At 40.4% G+C, this 15,205-nt stretch overlaps 1 protein-coding gene across 1 annotated transcript; it reads left to right on the top strand.

Moving 5' to 3' along the window:
- Window positions 1-912: 912 nt before the first annotated feature.
- ern2 (endoplasmic reticulum to nucleus signaling 2) lies at window positions 913-14,358 on the top strand. Its single transcript, XM_030732317.1, has 24 exons — window positions 913-1,233; window positions 2,162-2,279; window positions 2,489-2,522; window positions 3,174-3,246; window positions 3,345-3,417; window positions 3,555-3,677; window positions 3,763-3,864; window positions 4,917-4,976; window positions 5,098-5,314; window positions 6,224-6,302; window positions 6,489-6,639; window positions 7,659-7,801; window positions 7,896-8,084; window positions 9,473-9,626; window positions 9,763-9,876; window positions 9,974-10,064; window positions 10,734-10,923; window positions 11,014-11,110; window positions 11,224-11,423; window positions 11,531-11,678; window positions 11,952-12,079; window positions 12,338-12,461; window positions 12,555-12,622; window positions 12,709-14,358. The coding sequence occupies exons 1-24, from the start codon at window positions 1,144-1,146 to the stop codon at window positions 12,922-12,924; spliced, it is 2,982 nt and encodes a 993-aa protein (XP_030588177.1). The 5' UTR covers window positions 913-1,143; the 3' UTR covers window positions 12,925-14,358.
- Window positions 14,359-15,205: the final 847 nt, after the last annotated feature.

The raw sequence follows: 15,205 nt of genomic DNA, 5'->3' as shown, positions 1-15,205 counted from the left end.
TGACTGGAAACAACTTCATTTTTCAACAAGACAATGATCCCAAACACACTGCCAATGCAGTAAAAGTATACCTGGATAGAAAAACACACAATAGAACACTATCAGTCATGGATTGGCCTTCCCAGAACACAGACCTCAGCATTATTGAAGCACTGCGGGATCATCTTTACAGAGAACAGAACAAAAGCCAACATCCAAAGAAGAGCTTTGAATGTCCTTCAAGAAGCCTGGAGAACTATTCCTGAAAGAAAGCTGCTTAAGACTGACAGACTGTGCTGAAATACCAAATATTGATATCAAATTCGTTAGAATTGTACAATTTCTGTTTTTAACTTATATATTGTATTTCCGTGTGTACACATTTCCATAAATTGCTGCACCTATTTCCCCATTTTCCTAGCAAAATGTAAATAAATGTGGAAGGATTCAAGACTTTTATACAGTACTGTGTATGACAAGTTGAAATTAGATAAAATCTTTACTAAAGTCACTACATGCCAAATAAAAGGTACTTGACGCAAAAGGGAAGTAAAAACGTGACAAGCACAGTATTTCCTTCTCTGTAATAAAGTGAAGTGCAATTCGTTTTATACAATAACTAAAAGTTATTGTAGTTATTGTAACCACTGATGTGTGTGTATAGGCTTGTTGAGGGGTGCTGAGAGAGAACAAAAAATAATGCCTCCACTACTTTCGATTGCACAAAGAGCCTCTCTTGTTGCATTTGCACTTGCCCTGTTGTCTTTTTCCACGTGTTCCAGCCGTTTCCACAGTTCCTCCCCTTCTGTTCCAATTCTCTTCTCTTATTGGTGTAGAGTCCTGTCACTCAGCTCAGGTAGCCCCGAATACGGCCCGCCCACCTCTCTACTTGGCAATTTGCTGCTGACGTCACCGAATCCGTCCCAACACGGAAACGCGAAGTAACGACGGGTGATGTTGCGCTGCGTTTGTTATGAATTTAAAGCGGCACTCCGAGCTTTAATTTTTTTTGTTTTACTTTAGTAGCTGTCCGCACAGATTTAGCAATGTTAAACGCCCGGGGGTAACTTACTGACGGAGGGAAGCAGGCGCTGGAAATGGAAAGAGACTTCGACCTCTGTTTTTAGTTCAAAAGCGTTAGTTGTCCGTTTATTAATAAGAGCCATGAAACAAAGTGTCGTAGGGGTCATGGGGGCTCTGGGGCACCTGCTGCTGTGGCTTCTCCTGCTGTCATTGGAAGGGAGTTTGTTTCAGGTAAACTTTGTAACCTTGACATGTGTGGCTGTTGCTGTTGTTGTGTACAATGTTTTTATATTTCTATTTATGCGCTGTAGAACGCGCAAAAGGCATGTGTGTCTATTTCAGGCTCCAGCAAAGTAGCAGTGATATGATGGGACGTTTAATGTCTTTAGCCAGCTAGCTCACTGGTCAGAAGAAAGTTAATACTTTGTGTGTGTGTGTGTGTGTGTGTGTGTGTGTGTGTGTGTGTGTGTGCGTGCATATGTGCATTTGTGTGTGTTGAGTCAGTGTTTGCCTGCTTCATTTATGCCTCAGAGTTTTATTCTGCTGCCAATGGGAGAGGTGGACTCACACATACACTTGAGGGGACCTTATCTCGCCTTAAATTTCTTTAATTTCCCTGACGGAATCTTCCTAAAGGGGTTAATAAAGTTTTATCTAATCTAATCTAAAATCATTTTAATCTTAACATAAAGGCAGTTAAGTCCTTACATTTGTTAACAGATGTATCTCCCTGCAACGTGCGTAATACAAATACACAGACTAACATACACACCCTTAGGCATATGGTTTCAAGTTTGGAGGGCAGGGCAAATAAGGATATCCTCCTAAACGAGGAACACCGTACACTTATTAGAGCAGAAACTCACTGCAGGCCTTTACAATCAAAATCCCCATAGTGGACCTGACACACCCAGTGACATAAACCCACACACCCATTGACACACATACACACACATGTTATGCTGAAATCTTGGATACATGACACGACTGACCTCGATGTCAGACAGCTGCTCTAAAGTTTCAATCTCTCTCTCTCTCTCTCTCTCTCTTTGCATTTGTGTGTGTGTGTGTGTGTGTGTGTGTGTGTGTGTGTGTGTGTGTGTGTGTGTGTGTGTGTGTGTGTGTGAGATCATCCTCTTTTCTTCTGGTGACCCTTCAGGTTGGAGGGGTCAGATCAGTCACCCTCCCAGAGTCCCTGCTGTTTGTCTCCACTCTGGACGGTAGTCTGCATGCTGTCTCCAAACAGACAGGAGACATCAAGTGGACCTTAAGAGAAGGTTTGTACACAAAGAAGCCATTTTTATATATATATATATATATATATATATATATATATATATATATATATATATATATATATATATATATATATATATATATATATATATATATATATATATATATATATATATATATATATATATATTAGTACCAGTCAAAAGTTTGGACACCTTCTATCATTAAGTTGCTCCTCTAATTCTTTCAGACCCCATTATTCAAGTACCTGTCTACCTCACAGAGTAAGTAACACAGACACACCTTCGTTTGCACATGGGGCGCGGAGTGCCAGAGCCACCTTTTTTTTTTTTTTTTTTTTAAATATTGACTGTATAATAATTAATCTGTTGCTTGAAAAATGGAGAATACCAGTATTTAATTAGCAGGTTTCTGAGCAGTGATTATTATAACTATATCCTGAACATAATTAGAACATAAAGACCAAAAGGTATTTGTTTTGGGCAACAAGAAAGTGTGAGATCTCAAAGAAAAGATGATATACCATCACATAAACAGGAAGTGTAGATGTCAAAACAGAAATGAAAACCTAAATTGACTTTAAGCATGACTGCATCACTGTGTTGTGCTTTTAGAGTTATCTTTGGAAGAGTGAGCCACAGCCCTTATCATCTGAAATTTATAAATAGTTCACATAACTGTGGAAATCAACAATTCTTCATCAGGAGTCTTGTGATCTCTTATAAGCCAGACATGGATCCTTATTAATTCCAAACTCAACATATTTAAGTTAAATTTGATTCAGTTAGGTTTGATTGGTATATTTATAGATAGGAGCAATTCAAGCATTTGTATCTTATTAGTTAAAATAGATTGTTCACTTATTTATTTATTGATAATGTGTAATGTCTGATTATTGTGTATGTTTATTTTAGACCAGGTTTCCTCCCGGACCCCAATGATGGCAGTTTGTATGTACTCGGTGGAAAGCACAAGGAAGGTTTGATGGTAAGGAGTGCTGTGGTTGTATATTTGTGTTTATATTTCTTTGCTTTTTTAAAAAAAGAAGCAAAATTTATGACCCGATTGTATTGATAAATCTGCAGAAACTGCCTTTTACCATCCCTGAGCTGGTGCAGTCAGCTCCCTGCAGGAGCTCTGATGGGATACTCTATACAGGTCAGAAACTGTGAGCATGAAATCGTGAGATAGGCAGATAAATATAGTTTTATCACCATGTGTGAAACAGACAACGTTCATAAATATTTGACCTACCTCACACTGTTTGTTAATGATCTTTGTGTGCATCCATGCAGGTAAAAAGCAGGATGTGTGGTTTGTGGTGGATCCTGAAACGGGTGAAAAGCAAACCAGTTTAACAACCTCCTCCTCCGACTCCATATGTCCCAACAGTCCCCTGCTCTACATAGGACGCACAGGTACGTCTGCTCAGGTAGCTGCGCGCGCTCGTGCGGCTGAGTGTTGAAGCTTGATGTTGATGGGCGTCGCTGTTTGTTTTGTCAGAATACGTTGTTACCATGTTTGATACGAAGACACAAGAGCTGCGATGGAACGCTACGTACAACGATTACTCTGCTCCGCCTTACGACGAGAAGCAAGACTACAGTACGTCTCTGCACACACATCCACTTACAGAACATGAATGCAGTTGTTTCGGAAAGTTAATGTGACGCTGACACATGTATTTTATGAGTATCCATCATTGCATATCTTGATATAGATGCATGTTGAAATACAGATTCAAAAGCCCAGAGATGACATGTGCTGATCAGGCATAACATTGTGACCACCTGTCTAATATTGTCTTGGTCCCACTTTTGCTGCTAAAACAGCCCTGAGCACTCGAGGCATGGACTCCACTAGACCCTTGAATTTGTGATGTGGTATCTTGCCTTCTTCCTATAGTGCATCCTGGAGCCAGGTGTTCCCCTAATAAGTGATGCATATGCACCTGGCCATCCGCGTGATGTTCTTCCATTGCTCTGTGGTTCAGTCCTGATGCTCACGTGCCAATTTTTGGCGCTTTCGGTGGTGGACAGGGGGCTGCATGGGTGCCCTGACTGGTCTGCAGCTATGCAGCCCCATATACTATAAACTGTGATGCACTGTGTATTCTGACACCTTCCTATCAGAACCAGCAATAACTTTTCTGCAATTTGAGCTACAGGAGCTTCTTTGTTGCATCCCCTGTGCCAGCCTTTGCTCCCCACATGCATCAATGAGCCTTGGCCACCCATGACCCTGTTGCTGGTTCACCACTGATCCTTCCTTGGCCCACTTTTTGATATTGACCACAGCAGACCAGGAACACCCCACAAGAGCTTTTGGAGATGCTCTGACCCAGTCGCCTAGCCATCACAGTTTGGCCCTTGTAAAACTTGCTCAAGTCCTCACGCTTGCCTATTTTTCCTACTTCTAACACAACTTCAACTTTGAGGATAAAATGTTAACTTGCCCCCTAATATATCTCATCCAGTAACAGGTATAATGATGAAGAGATAATCAATGTTATTCACCTCACCAATCAGTGGTCAAAGTGTTATGCCTGATTTGGTGGATTTTAGTGGCACCTAGTCTATTATTTGCATATAAGCAGCTGGTTAAAATGGTCTAAGACATTTCCAAAGCTAACCTGTTTCTCCTGCTTTCCCTTACAGAAATGGCCCATCTTGTTTCAAGTGGTGATGGTCTTGTTGTGACAGTTGACAGAGAGTCAGGTAGGGGGAGGTGTGTGGTTTTTTTCCCCTCTGTAACTATTTTAACATCTTTATATGTGATGTGTTTCCTAATATTCATACCAAGGGTCGTACATGTTGTGGTGGTGTTTTTTTTTTACAGGTGACGTCCTTTGGAGTCAGAACTATGGGTCGCCAGTGATTGGCGTCTACCTGTACTCTGGGGACTCGCTCAGACATGCCCCCCACCTGTCTCTTGCAGTGGAAACTTTACGCTTCCTCACCTTATCCTCTGCTGGTGAACAGACAGATACACACTCCACTTTGAAGTGGAGCTATCAGTTTGTGAAGGAGCAAGCCAGCGCGCAGACACAGCTCGTGTAAGAAAAATTGCGTTCACTCCTGCATGCGTAGAAAAGAATAGAAGATTGTTTTGTTCAGTCCTGAAATGATATCCTCTCCCTGAGTTCCTTATTGATTGTCAGTCATGATGATCTATCTAGAGGACTCTCAGAAAATACAAAGCTCGAGACGGTACCGAATGATTTCCCGGCCTGCTTTTTCACCCACTTGTTTTTGCATGTGCTTCAAATTAAGATAAGAGATGACAGGGTCTCCTCATAAATGGAGATAACATACAGAACAAATACCAAGAGCTGCTGAACCTTTCTCTCAGGCAAAAAGATGAGATGAGAGAAAAAAAGATGCAACTAAAGTCCTCAAAAGCCAGAGGAGACCCTTATTTCCGATTCTTCATTTCATCTTTATTGAACAGAGACAAACAGGAAACATGGTGACAGGGCAGTATGATATGAAAAGGTGCACAGACATGGACCTGACTGTATCAGAGCAATAAGTATTTGGACAGTTACATAATTTTTTGTAGTTTTGCTCATAATGTGAGATTTTCTGTGGTAGTGGTATAAAGAATAAATATATTATCACTGTAAATGTGCTGGAAAATAAGCTTTGAAATGAAAATGAAGTTTGTGGTTAGGATTAACAGTTATTGATAAACTGTTAATATAACATTGTTCCCAAAAAACACTGGATTGTTTTTGTTTTTCAGTTTAAATGCTGTCCTTGTATTTATCTTCAGCTAATTACTCGGCTTTATTTTCATTTTACACGACCAGTCCGTGTTTTTGGAAATGGGTTTGTAGTTTTTGGAGTTTCTGCTTCGTCCTTTCAATAAATATTGCTCATAGCCATTCAAACAAGCCAGCCAGAGCGACTGAAAATTTAATGCATGAATTAAAAAAAAAACCCTCTGTTTTTATTTCCTTAAGGCCCACTCTCTACGTGGGAAAACTGGACTCCCACCTCTACGCTTCGACTTCCCTTGTCCACCACGGAGTCTCATTAGTGGTGAGTTCAAATATTTAATTACTTTTAATTACACATATCGGCGCCCACTGTCCTCTAATGTCGTCATCTGTAAACAGTAAACAGTGTATGTGATCAGGTGTATTAGAGAGTAAAAAAAATGATGATTGAGGTGATAATGGGGAAAGTCCACTCGTGGCTCATCTGTGCTCTTTGTTACCATGGCAGCCTCGGGGACTGACCCTGGCACGGATTGAGGGTCCGGTGACCGCTGAGGTGACGGTCAGAGAGAGAGGAGAGTGTGAGATCACACCGTCCACTGATGTGCGCTATCCTCCAGGGAGCACAAACAGCCAGAAAAACCACTGGCTGCTCATTGGTAAATGTGAACAAACACACAGACGGTCTACTTAAACTGCTGAACCTGAGCCTGTCAAAAATAAATAACTTACTCAAACATGAGTGGCTCCTCTAACCAAGTCAAATGCTAAATATTTGTATTAATAAAGTTGTTGTTTACAACTGTATAAATGGCTGCTTACAGTAAATAAATATGGATGAGTTATACAAGGTGCTTCCAGATCTGAGAGCAGCTGATGTTCTGAAAATGCTGACTAGAGAGATTACTCATAGTGAAGAAAAATGAGTTAATGAGTCATAGGCTGACCTCACAGACACAAGCTCAGAAATTACAGAGTTCAGTAAGTGACAGGTGATTATATTTGAATGCATAAAAAAGAATCAACAATAAATATATATGTTCACTGATTCATACGATGTAACATAAATTTCGGTGTTAATTTGCTTCTGTATTTCTTTACCTTTCTGTTAATTCACCTATCATTTACTCATTTGATTTGCATATTGTTTCAGTGTGCAAATGAGGCGGCTGTTATCCAAAGAGTGTAATGAGGTCAATTTATTCATATTGTTTGGCTCACAAATGTAATGGCTGCCTCCACTCAGGAGATTGCTAGAGACCTAATTAATCTACCTGAAAACAATACTGTCAGTAAGTAATGATTAATGGGAAAATAAGTAAATAAATCAATACAAATGCAAATTAATGCAGTCTCATATCAAAATAGAGATATTCATTCATTTTATAATTTTACAAATTAATGCATATATAAGTATTTGCACTACTTTTAATAATTATTTATTTTAAGCAGTTTTGGAAAAATGCATGCATGAAAGTATAGAAGTTAATGTTAAGCTGAGGAGCATTAAGATTTCACTCAAACCGAACTCCTACTTTATAAAAGGTGTTTTGGATATTTTTTTTTTGTAGCAAGAATGCTGGTTTAGGAGAAGAGCCCCCCCCCCCCAAACGCCCCGGTGCAGACAGATACTCGTGCAGATGGAAATGTATTTAATCTGTGTGTTTTGGTGCTGCAGGTCACCATGAGCTCCCTCCAGTAGCTCACACCACCATGTTGAGAGATTTTCCTGCCCCCCTGCAGCGTTCTGGAGAGGCAGTCATCCCCCCACGATCATCTGCCTCCCCAGTGTCCCCTGCCTCCTACTACCAGCAGCGCTATGTGAGTGGCAGCTGTTTCACTGAAAACAGAGATAAAACATAATTTTTAAAAAGCCCATTCTCATTCTGTTTTTTTTTTCCCTTGTGTTTCTCAGTTTGAGATGTTAGCTGGTAGACATAGTGACACTAAAGCTAACCAAGGAGGGGCTGATGGGAAGGCATCAGGACAGGCTCAGAGGTCAGCCACTGTGCTGCCTCTCTATGTGACTCAGGACCGTCTGGCTCTGGCTGTCGTGACTCTGCTGCTGGGAGGATGGCTCGCCTTCATGCTCACATATCCCATCGTGAGTTTGTGTCCATTTAAAATGTACTTATTTTTTAGGTTTTAGTCTCAAAAGAGTAGTTCTAGGATATTCTGTATAAGTTTACCTTAATATAAAGATTAGAAATGGGAGGGAAAGGCCTCTGCATAGCTCACTAATTAACACGACATCTTTTAATAAGAAAACACTATAAAGGTGAAAATTTATGGTTTTGTCTGGGTGTCCCAGATATATCAATAATTTCATCTCGCTGCACAAAAAGCAAAAAAGCTTCTTTAAAGATGCTCTGATTTAATGGTGGCAGGTAGGATGCCCCATAGGTGTGTTGTGTGGAGAAATGTCCATACTTATCTTCTCCTAAACAGCTGTTTGCCTTTGACCTGTGATTGTTGTTACATCCATATGATAGAAAATTCCTGCAAGTCCTACTTTTCCTCAACTGACCTTAATCTTCTACGTAAGTTAGAAAGCTGTGTTCCCATGCCAGCATGTCATTCATTGACCCCCTAGAGAAAAGATATCATTGTTTCAACTTCAGCTGTTGTTTACACAGACAGGCTAAGTAATGAATAATGACAGTACAAGCAAGAGATGAAGAGCGTTTCCACTCAGTTTGAAAAAGTGATGGCTGCAATGCTTATTAAAATACAACCTCTTTGTGACTGCATCTCATTTTCGGGACTTGGTAGAGTAACAAATATGTTTTCTGGATGAGTTTACAGTGACTAAGGCTCGAGCTGTTATCATGTCATGCCACATATCATGAACTGGACATTCAGTTATTGTGTTACCTATGAGTTGGGGAGGGATTTAGTGGGTTGTGTCACAGTGTGATGTAATATCCAGGGAGCATATAGCAGTCATCTCAGCTCTCTGTAGCTATTGAATTTTATTTTTTTTTAAACATGCATTTGAAGAAAAAAAACAAACAAACATTAAAAAAAAAAAACAGGTGCCCGTGACATCGTCTCGTCTCCATACGCTTGCTGCAGCATTCCTACCGCTTCTGACAGTTTTCCCCAACTGGACCAGTAATTTCAGTTTGGTTCATTCCTCTGTGCTCCTTGCTGAACGATCTGAAACAGACAGCTATTCAAATGCATGTTTTAAAAAAAAGATTAAAAAATTCAATAGCTACAGAGAGCTGAGATGACTGCTATATGCTCCCTGGATATTACATCACACGGTGACACAACCCACTAAATCCCTCTCTAACTCATAGGTAACATAACACACTCAATCCTGGACTTTTTCTGGCACACACATACATATATACATTGAGGCTGAGGTGTTGCTGTGTTTTGATAGTGTTGCAAAGGAGAGTTTTAATCTTATGTTTTCAATACTGAACTTTTGAACTTCACTTTCTTAGATTGTTTGATGTGATCTTTATTGATATCTCTCTCCAGCGTGCAGCTCAGCAGTTGAAAGCTCAAAGACAGCTGGAGGAGGCCTTTGAGTCTCGTCTCCAGCGTATGCAGACCAACGTACAGACAAATACACAGACACCAACCTTGGTTTCTTTAAACCCACCTCCTTCTACTGATGCAAGCATATCAAATGGTATGAGTTCCCTGTGTGCTTATGAGTTCAGTGATGATGATGCAGAATAAGAAATGATTAACATCTATTGTTATTCAGGCTCTGGTTAACCTGGTTCATTGTAACACCTGCATTCGTTCTGCATATCTATAAATAGACCCCCTGCCTGCATCTGTAGAACCTCCTCCCAGTCCTCCCAGTCACAGCAGCAGCAGCTGCAGCACCTCACATGGAGATGAAAATGGCAAGAATGGATACAAACCCACAGCAGGTAAAACACCTCATAGCTAGCTAGCACATTTTCCATCAAGATGCTTTTGGATATTCATCAGAAAACATTTTTTTCCCACTCTCCCTCTGTCTCTCAGAAGGAAACAGTGAGGAGGTGCAGGTGGGTAAAATCTCCTTCACTTCCTCTGAGGTGCTTGGACACGGCTCAGCAGGAACTTTTGTCTTCAGGTACGGTTTGTTTGTAAAGTACTTAATCAAAAGACTGTATCTGTGGATTTGCATGTTTTTGATCAAAAAACAAAACTTATAATTTATATTTTTGTCAGGAATTCTTCTCAAGTATATAAAATTCAGCACAGGCCGCCTCAGTGCTCTTCCTAGCTCCCAAGCTCCGTAAACAACAGCAGTAACAATCCTCTGTATGTATTCCTCATAGTTATTAAGGGCATTATAGCTTCAGGGTAGGCAAACAGCAAAAAAAAAAAAAGGTCTATTTCAGCTAAAATTACTTTAAACACTAGAGAAGAAAGAAACAGAAATATGCTGCCAGCTTCTCAGATCCCATAACTCCAATGCATGTTTGCCTGAGTGTGTTTTTAGTGTTTTGCTAAGATGTATCTGACAGTTGGTATGCTGACTGGATGTATAGAGAGCAGAATCCATAGGAGCTTATTCAAAGATACAGTGGCTACAGGTTGTAAATTCAACTTAACACATGCTGTGTCCTTGGAAAAAATGGTCAGCACTAAAATACACAATACACTACACAGCTTTGAGGGACACACATTTCAGCATTCCTTAGTTTTACTCTCTTTAACAACAAAACACTGAAATGCTGACATAAAGTGTATTTTTCTCAATCATATACATGTACATATTATGTTGTGGGGACTTTAGGGGTAAATTTGATGGACGCCATGTTGCCGTGAAGCGAATTCTGCCGGAGTGTTTCGAGGTGGCAGAGAGAGAGGTGCAGCTTCTCCGAGAGTCTGACACACACCCGAACGTCATCCGGTACTTCTGCACAGAGCGAGACCGCCTCTTCACCTACATCGCCATCGAGCTGTGCACTGCAACACTGCAACAGGTCGGCCCTGCAGTGCACTGTCGATGAAATCTCAGCTTTGACTGTAAATTAAATTCGAACTAAAATGTTTGTCATTGGTATTTGCTGCAGTATGTGGAAGATCCTTCCTGCTTTCCTGATCTGAATCCTATAACTCTGCTGGAACAGACCATGTGTGGCCTCTCCCATCTCCACTCGCTCAATATAGGTCTGAGGCACACACACACACATACATACATACATACATACTGTATATAGGGCTATATATATATAGATGTGCATGTATACAGTACAAATTTCCTTCTTCTTTTGTCCATCTAGTCCATCGTGACCTGAAGCCTAGAAACATCCTTCTTTCTGCTCCGAGTGCACTGGGTCGGGTCCGAGCTCTCATCTCGGACTTTGGGCTCTGTAAGAAGATTCCTGATGGTCGGAGTAGCTTCTCTTTGCGGTCTGGAATACCAGGAACTGAAGGGTGGATAGCTCCCGAAGTGCTCCGAGAGACCCCTGAAATTAAACCGGTAGGATGCAAACACTTAGTCCTTCTCAGTAATAAATCAGGTCTGTCTTCAGAGTGAGAAGTACTTTATTGACCAGCTGGTAAATGTGTTTCTCCTCATCTTTCCAGACAGCAGCTGTGGACGTGTTTTCAGCAGGCTGTGTTTTTTACTACGTGATCAGCAGGGGGCAGCACCCCTTCGGCGATGCACTGAGAAGACAGGTCAATATCCTGTCAGGAGAATGCTCACTCTCTCACTTTATGGAGGATATACATGGTGAGTGGATTTCACCCATGCCTCTGTCTTTAGTAGTTCCTATGATGTGGAAAATCATCCGAGCTTTCATGAGTGTGCGCTGTCAAGCCACCAGACTTTGAACTACTGCATCAATTTCAAGATGCTTTTGGCTACAATTTTTCCAATTACCCACATGAAATTGATGATTTTGATATATATAGAGCCACTTTTGTAAACAGAACTCAAATCACACCACATCATAAAATGAAATCTTACTATCCTGAAGTCATTTATATTTGCTGGTCCTATCAGATGATGTCATAGCGCAGGATTTGATTGCGCAGATGATCAGTGCTGAGGCGGAGTCACGCCCCTCCACCGCCTGCGTGCTCAAACATCCGTTCTTCTGGAGCCCCGAGAAGCAGCTGCTATTTTTCCAGGTGTGTTAACTCAGTGCTTTGTGGTCATTTGTTTATAGCTGCATGAAGACATTGAACTCTCTCTAATAATAGAATAGCCACCTATCGTGGCTACTGTTATTATTTCTTTCTAGTTCAAAAGATCTGGTTATGAGGTTTATTTTTTTATTTCTTCATAATCTAGAGATGATTTGGTAGTGTATTTTTTTTTTTTGGTTTCCTGTCTGCAGATTCTGTGAGCAATAATTTTTGTTTTCTTTTCTGTGTGTTTGTGCATAGGATGTGAGTGACCGCATAGAGAAAGAGCCAGCAGACAGTCCGATTGTAGTCAGATTAGAAACTGCAGGAAGAGCAGTGGTCCGAACCAACTGGAGGATGCATATCTCAGTGCCTCTGCAGACAGGTACACACCCACGTAGCACTACCTGCCAACTTAACATCAGTGCAGGACAATAAAGCTATTAATGCTCTGTAATTCCTTTATTCTTTTCTGCAGACTTGAGGCGCTTCAGGACCTATAAAGGAAACTCAGTGAGAGACCTGCTGAGAGCCATGAGGAATAAGGTCAGCTTACATTTATATTCATATTCAAGCAGAAACATTTTTACCCACCCACTATGCTTTTGACCCTTTTTGCATTTCTGTTACAGAAGCATCACTACCATGAGCTGCCACCAGAGGTGCAGGAGACTCTTGGCGAGCTGCCTGAAGGCTTCGTCGGGTATTTCACATCACGGTTTCCCCGGTTACTGATGCACACACACGCTGCTCTGCAAATCTGCGCCCACGAAAGACTGTTTCACCCTTACTACCTGCCCCCCAATGCCAAATGGCCTTCACATGGCTGTGCACTCCATATGTCATAAGCATGGATAAGTAAAAGAAATCCCTGACTGTACCCCGTTATTGCTTTTGTAAAGCCCATACTGTTCTTCAGGGGAAGTTACAGTTGCTCTGAAAATGTTTTTATAGGCCTTGGGGCTGTTTTATAGATTAATTTTATTGAATGTATATATTGTATTAGTAATAGGATATGTTTTAAACTGTATATTAGTAAAAAAAATCATCTTTTTTTTTTTTTGCCGGGGCCTGTACTATGATGCAAGTTTAATGTAACTTACTGTTATCGAGCTTCACTGAACCTAAAAACTGCAAACATACAAAGTGGTGTTACAACAGTGGTTATTAGCACTGCCAGCTAGCCTTGGTTTTCCCAACAAAAAAGAGGTGGAAGGAAAACCTAAAGGAAAACATGAGCTTACACACACACATACATATAATTTTTTTTTTAAGATAATTAAATGATCATGTTTAACAGATGCTGCATCATAGTACTGGCCTCTGGAGTGCCGCTTTTGTTGGAACTAAACAAAATGAAGTAAAATTATTATGAGGTTCTATTAATTACTGAAAACTCAGTGGGGATAATTTAAAAGTCTGAATGAACCATATATAATGATCCTAATGATTAAAGAGAGCGTGCTGAAGAGCTGCAGCAAATCTCATATTCATGTTGTCAATAGAGGTTTGATCATTTGAAAAGGTTGTATTGAATTGGGTGCACAAACTCGTTGTTGCAGCTGTAGGTAAAGCAGACACTGGCTTCACAAAGCTTCTGTTGTGGTACACAGTTACACAAGGCTGCATGTTAGTGTTAATGCTGTGCTTGTAGCTGTTCTGGAGAAACTGACTCTATGACATTTATGTGCTTTAATTAAGGTGGTGTGTATGAGTCTGTACCTGCATAGCTCACGGTAGTTACACTGCACCCAGGCATGTTATCCACTAAAGGCAGTGCACTGATTATCATAGTCAAACATCACTGACACACTTCATATGTGGGTAAATCTGTGAAAATGTGGTTGTATGTGCGAACACCAAAATGTATCAGATGTGAAGTCAGGATAGGATGGAAGTTTGTTTATGGTTTTCCAGGAGAATGAATGAATGAATGACTCAGCCTTTTGTAGTCTTTTTTTTCTTTTTTTTTTTTTTTTTTGATTGAGTTAAATAGATGCTTTGGGTGTAGCAACGAATGGGACACATCAGATTAGTTGTAATCTAAGGCCTTAAATCTTAACAACAATGCTTGCTGCAATAAACTGTATACAGCACAGTGTGAGACACAGTGGAGGGTAAAACTTAAAGGTAAAAAAAGTAATTTAAAACGCACGACTAAAAGTTTTCTCACAGAACTTTTTTTTTTGATAATAAATCAAACTTTTTGACATTTCTTGCAATTTGTTCAATAAGCAGAGATGCATTTCAGACATTTCTTTCTCTGATGTCGATTGTTTATCCTGGTGAGAAAATGTCATTCCTGTGCAGATGAATGTGCCAGAGAGGTACTTACCATTTGGAAATGTCAGTAGGTATAAAAACTAAACAGACTTTGCTTCATATTTATTTATTAAATTTATTTATTCAGAGTTGCACAGTAAAAACTGAGAGTTTAAAATCACAGTAAAAATTCTGCACTGCCTATTTGACTCCAGCGGAGGGAGACATGCACCAAGCCCAGCTCTGTTCTTTTAAACGACCTTTCTTGGTAAAGACTACAAGAGAAAAGCACAGGTTTCTAAATTGTTTTCATGGATTAAATAGGATTGCAATAAGAGTTAAGTAACAGATTAAAGTCATGTACTTTCTGTGCATGTGCAGTCACCGTCTAAACGTAAAAATGTTCTCTTGCGTTCATCTCGCCCTGATTAACAATCTGCTCTCAAAAACACATCCTGTAGAGCAGATAAGATGTCAGACATCAGTTAATTCCACTGTCAGTGTGAACTTAAACAGAAGTGGTTTAATGATCTGAAGGCCTGGGGTGCAACTATCTGTCATGGCCAAATCATCGGCTAATGAACCACTCGTTTATATTTCACTCTGATTCAGTTGTTTGGTCAGAGTGTGTGTGTGTGTGTGTGTGTGTGTGTGTGTGTGTGTGTGTGTGTGTGTGTGTGTGGTAGAGCAAAACAGAGGGAGTACCCGGCTCATTATTAAATATCAGAGTTCAGCTGTAGGTCCAATCAAAACAGCCTTAGGGAAACATCAGCTTAACCAGAGTCATGAGACCAAATTCACTGCACTGCACACATGCAGCTGTATACACACTCATAAACACTCACACACAGATAACGGATAAACGTG

This window comes from Archocentrus centrarchus, chromosome 1, assembly GCF_007364275.1.
Source record: "Archocentrus centrarchus isolate MPI-CPG fArcCen1 chromosome 1, fArcCen1, whole genome shotgun sequence".
NCBI lineage: Eukaryota > Metazoa > Chordata > Actinopteri > Cichliformes > Cichlidae > Archocentrus > Archocentrus centrarchus.
This window is presented reverse-complemented; position numbering and strand designations above follow the sequence as displayed.

What these genes read in the sequence shown, in the direction of transcription:
- ern2 (XM_030732317.1), top strand. Translation starts at nt 1,144, where the DNA reads ATGAAACAAAGTGTCGTAGGGGTCATGGGGGCTCTGGGGCACCTGCTG. An exon ending in CGACGAGAAGCAAGACTACA is followed by an intron (nt 3,865 to 4,916) that starts GTACGTCTCTGC and finishes TTTCCCTTACAG; the next exon opens with AAATGGCCCATCTTGTTTCA. An exon ending in ACCACGGAGTCTCATTAGTG is followed by an intron (nt 6,303 to 6,488) that starts GTGAGTTCAAAT and finishes TTACCATGGCAG; the next exon opens with CCTCGGGGACTGACCCTGGC.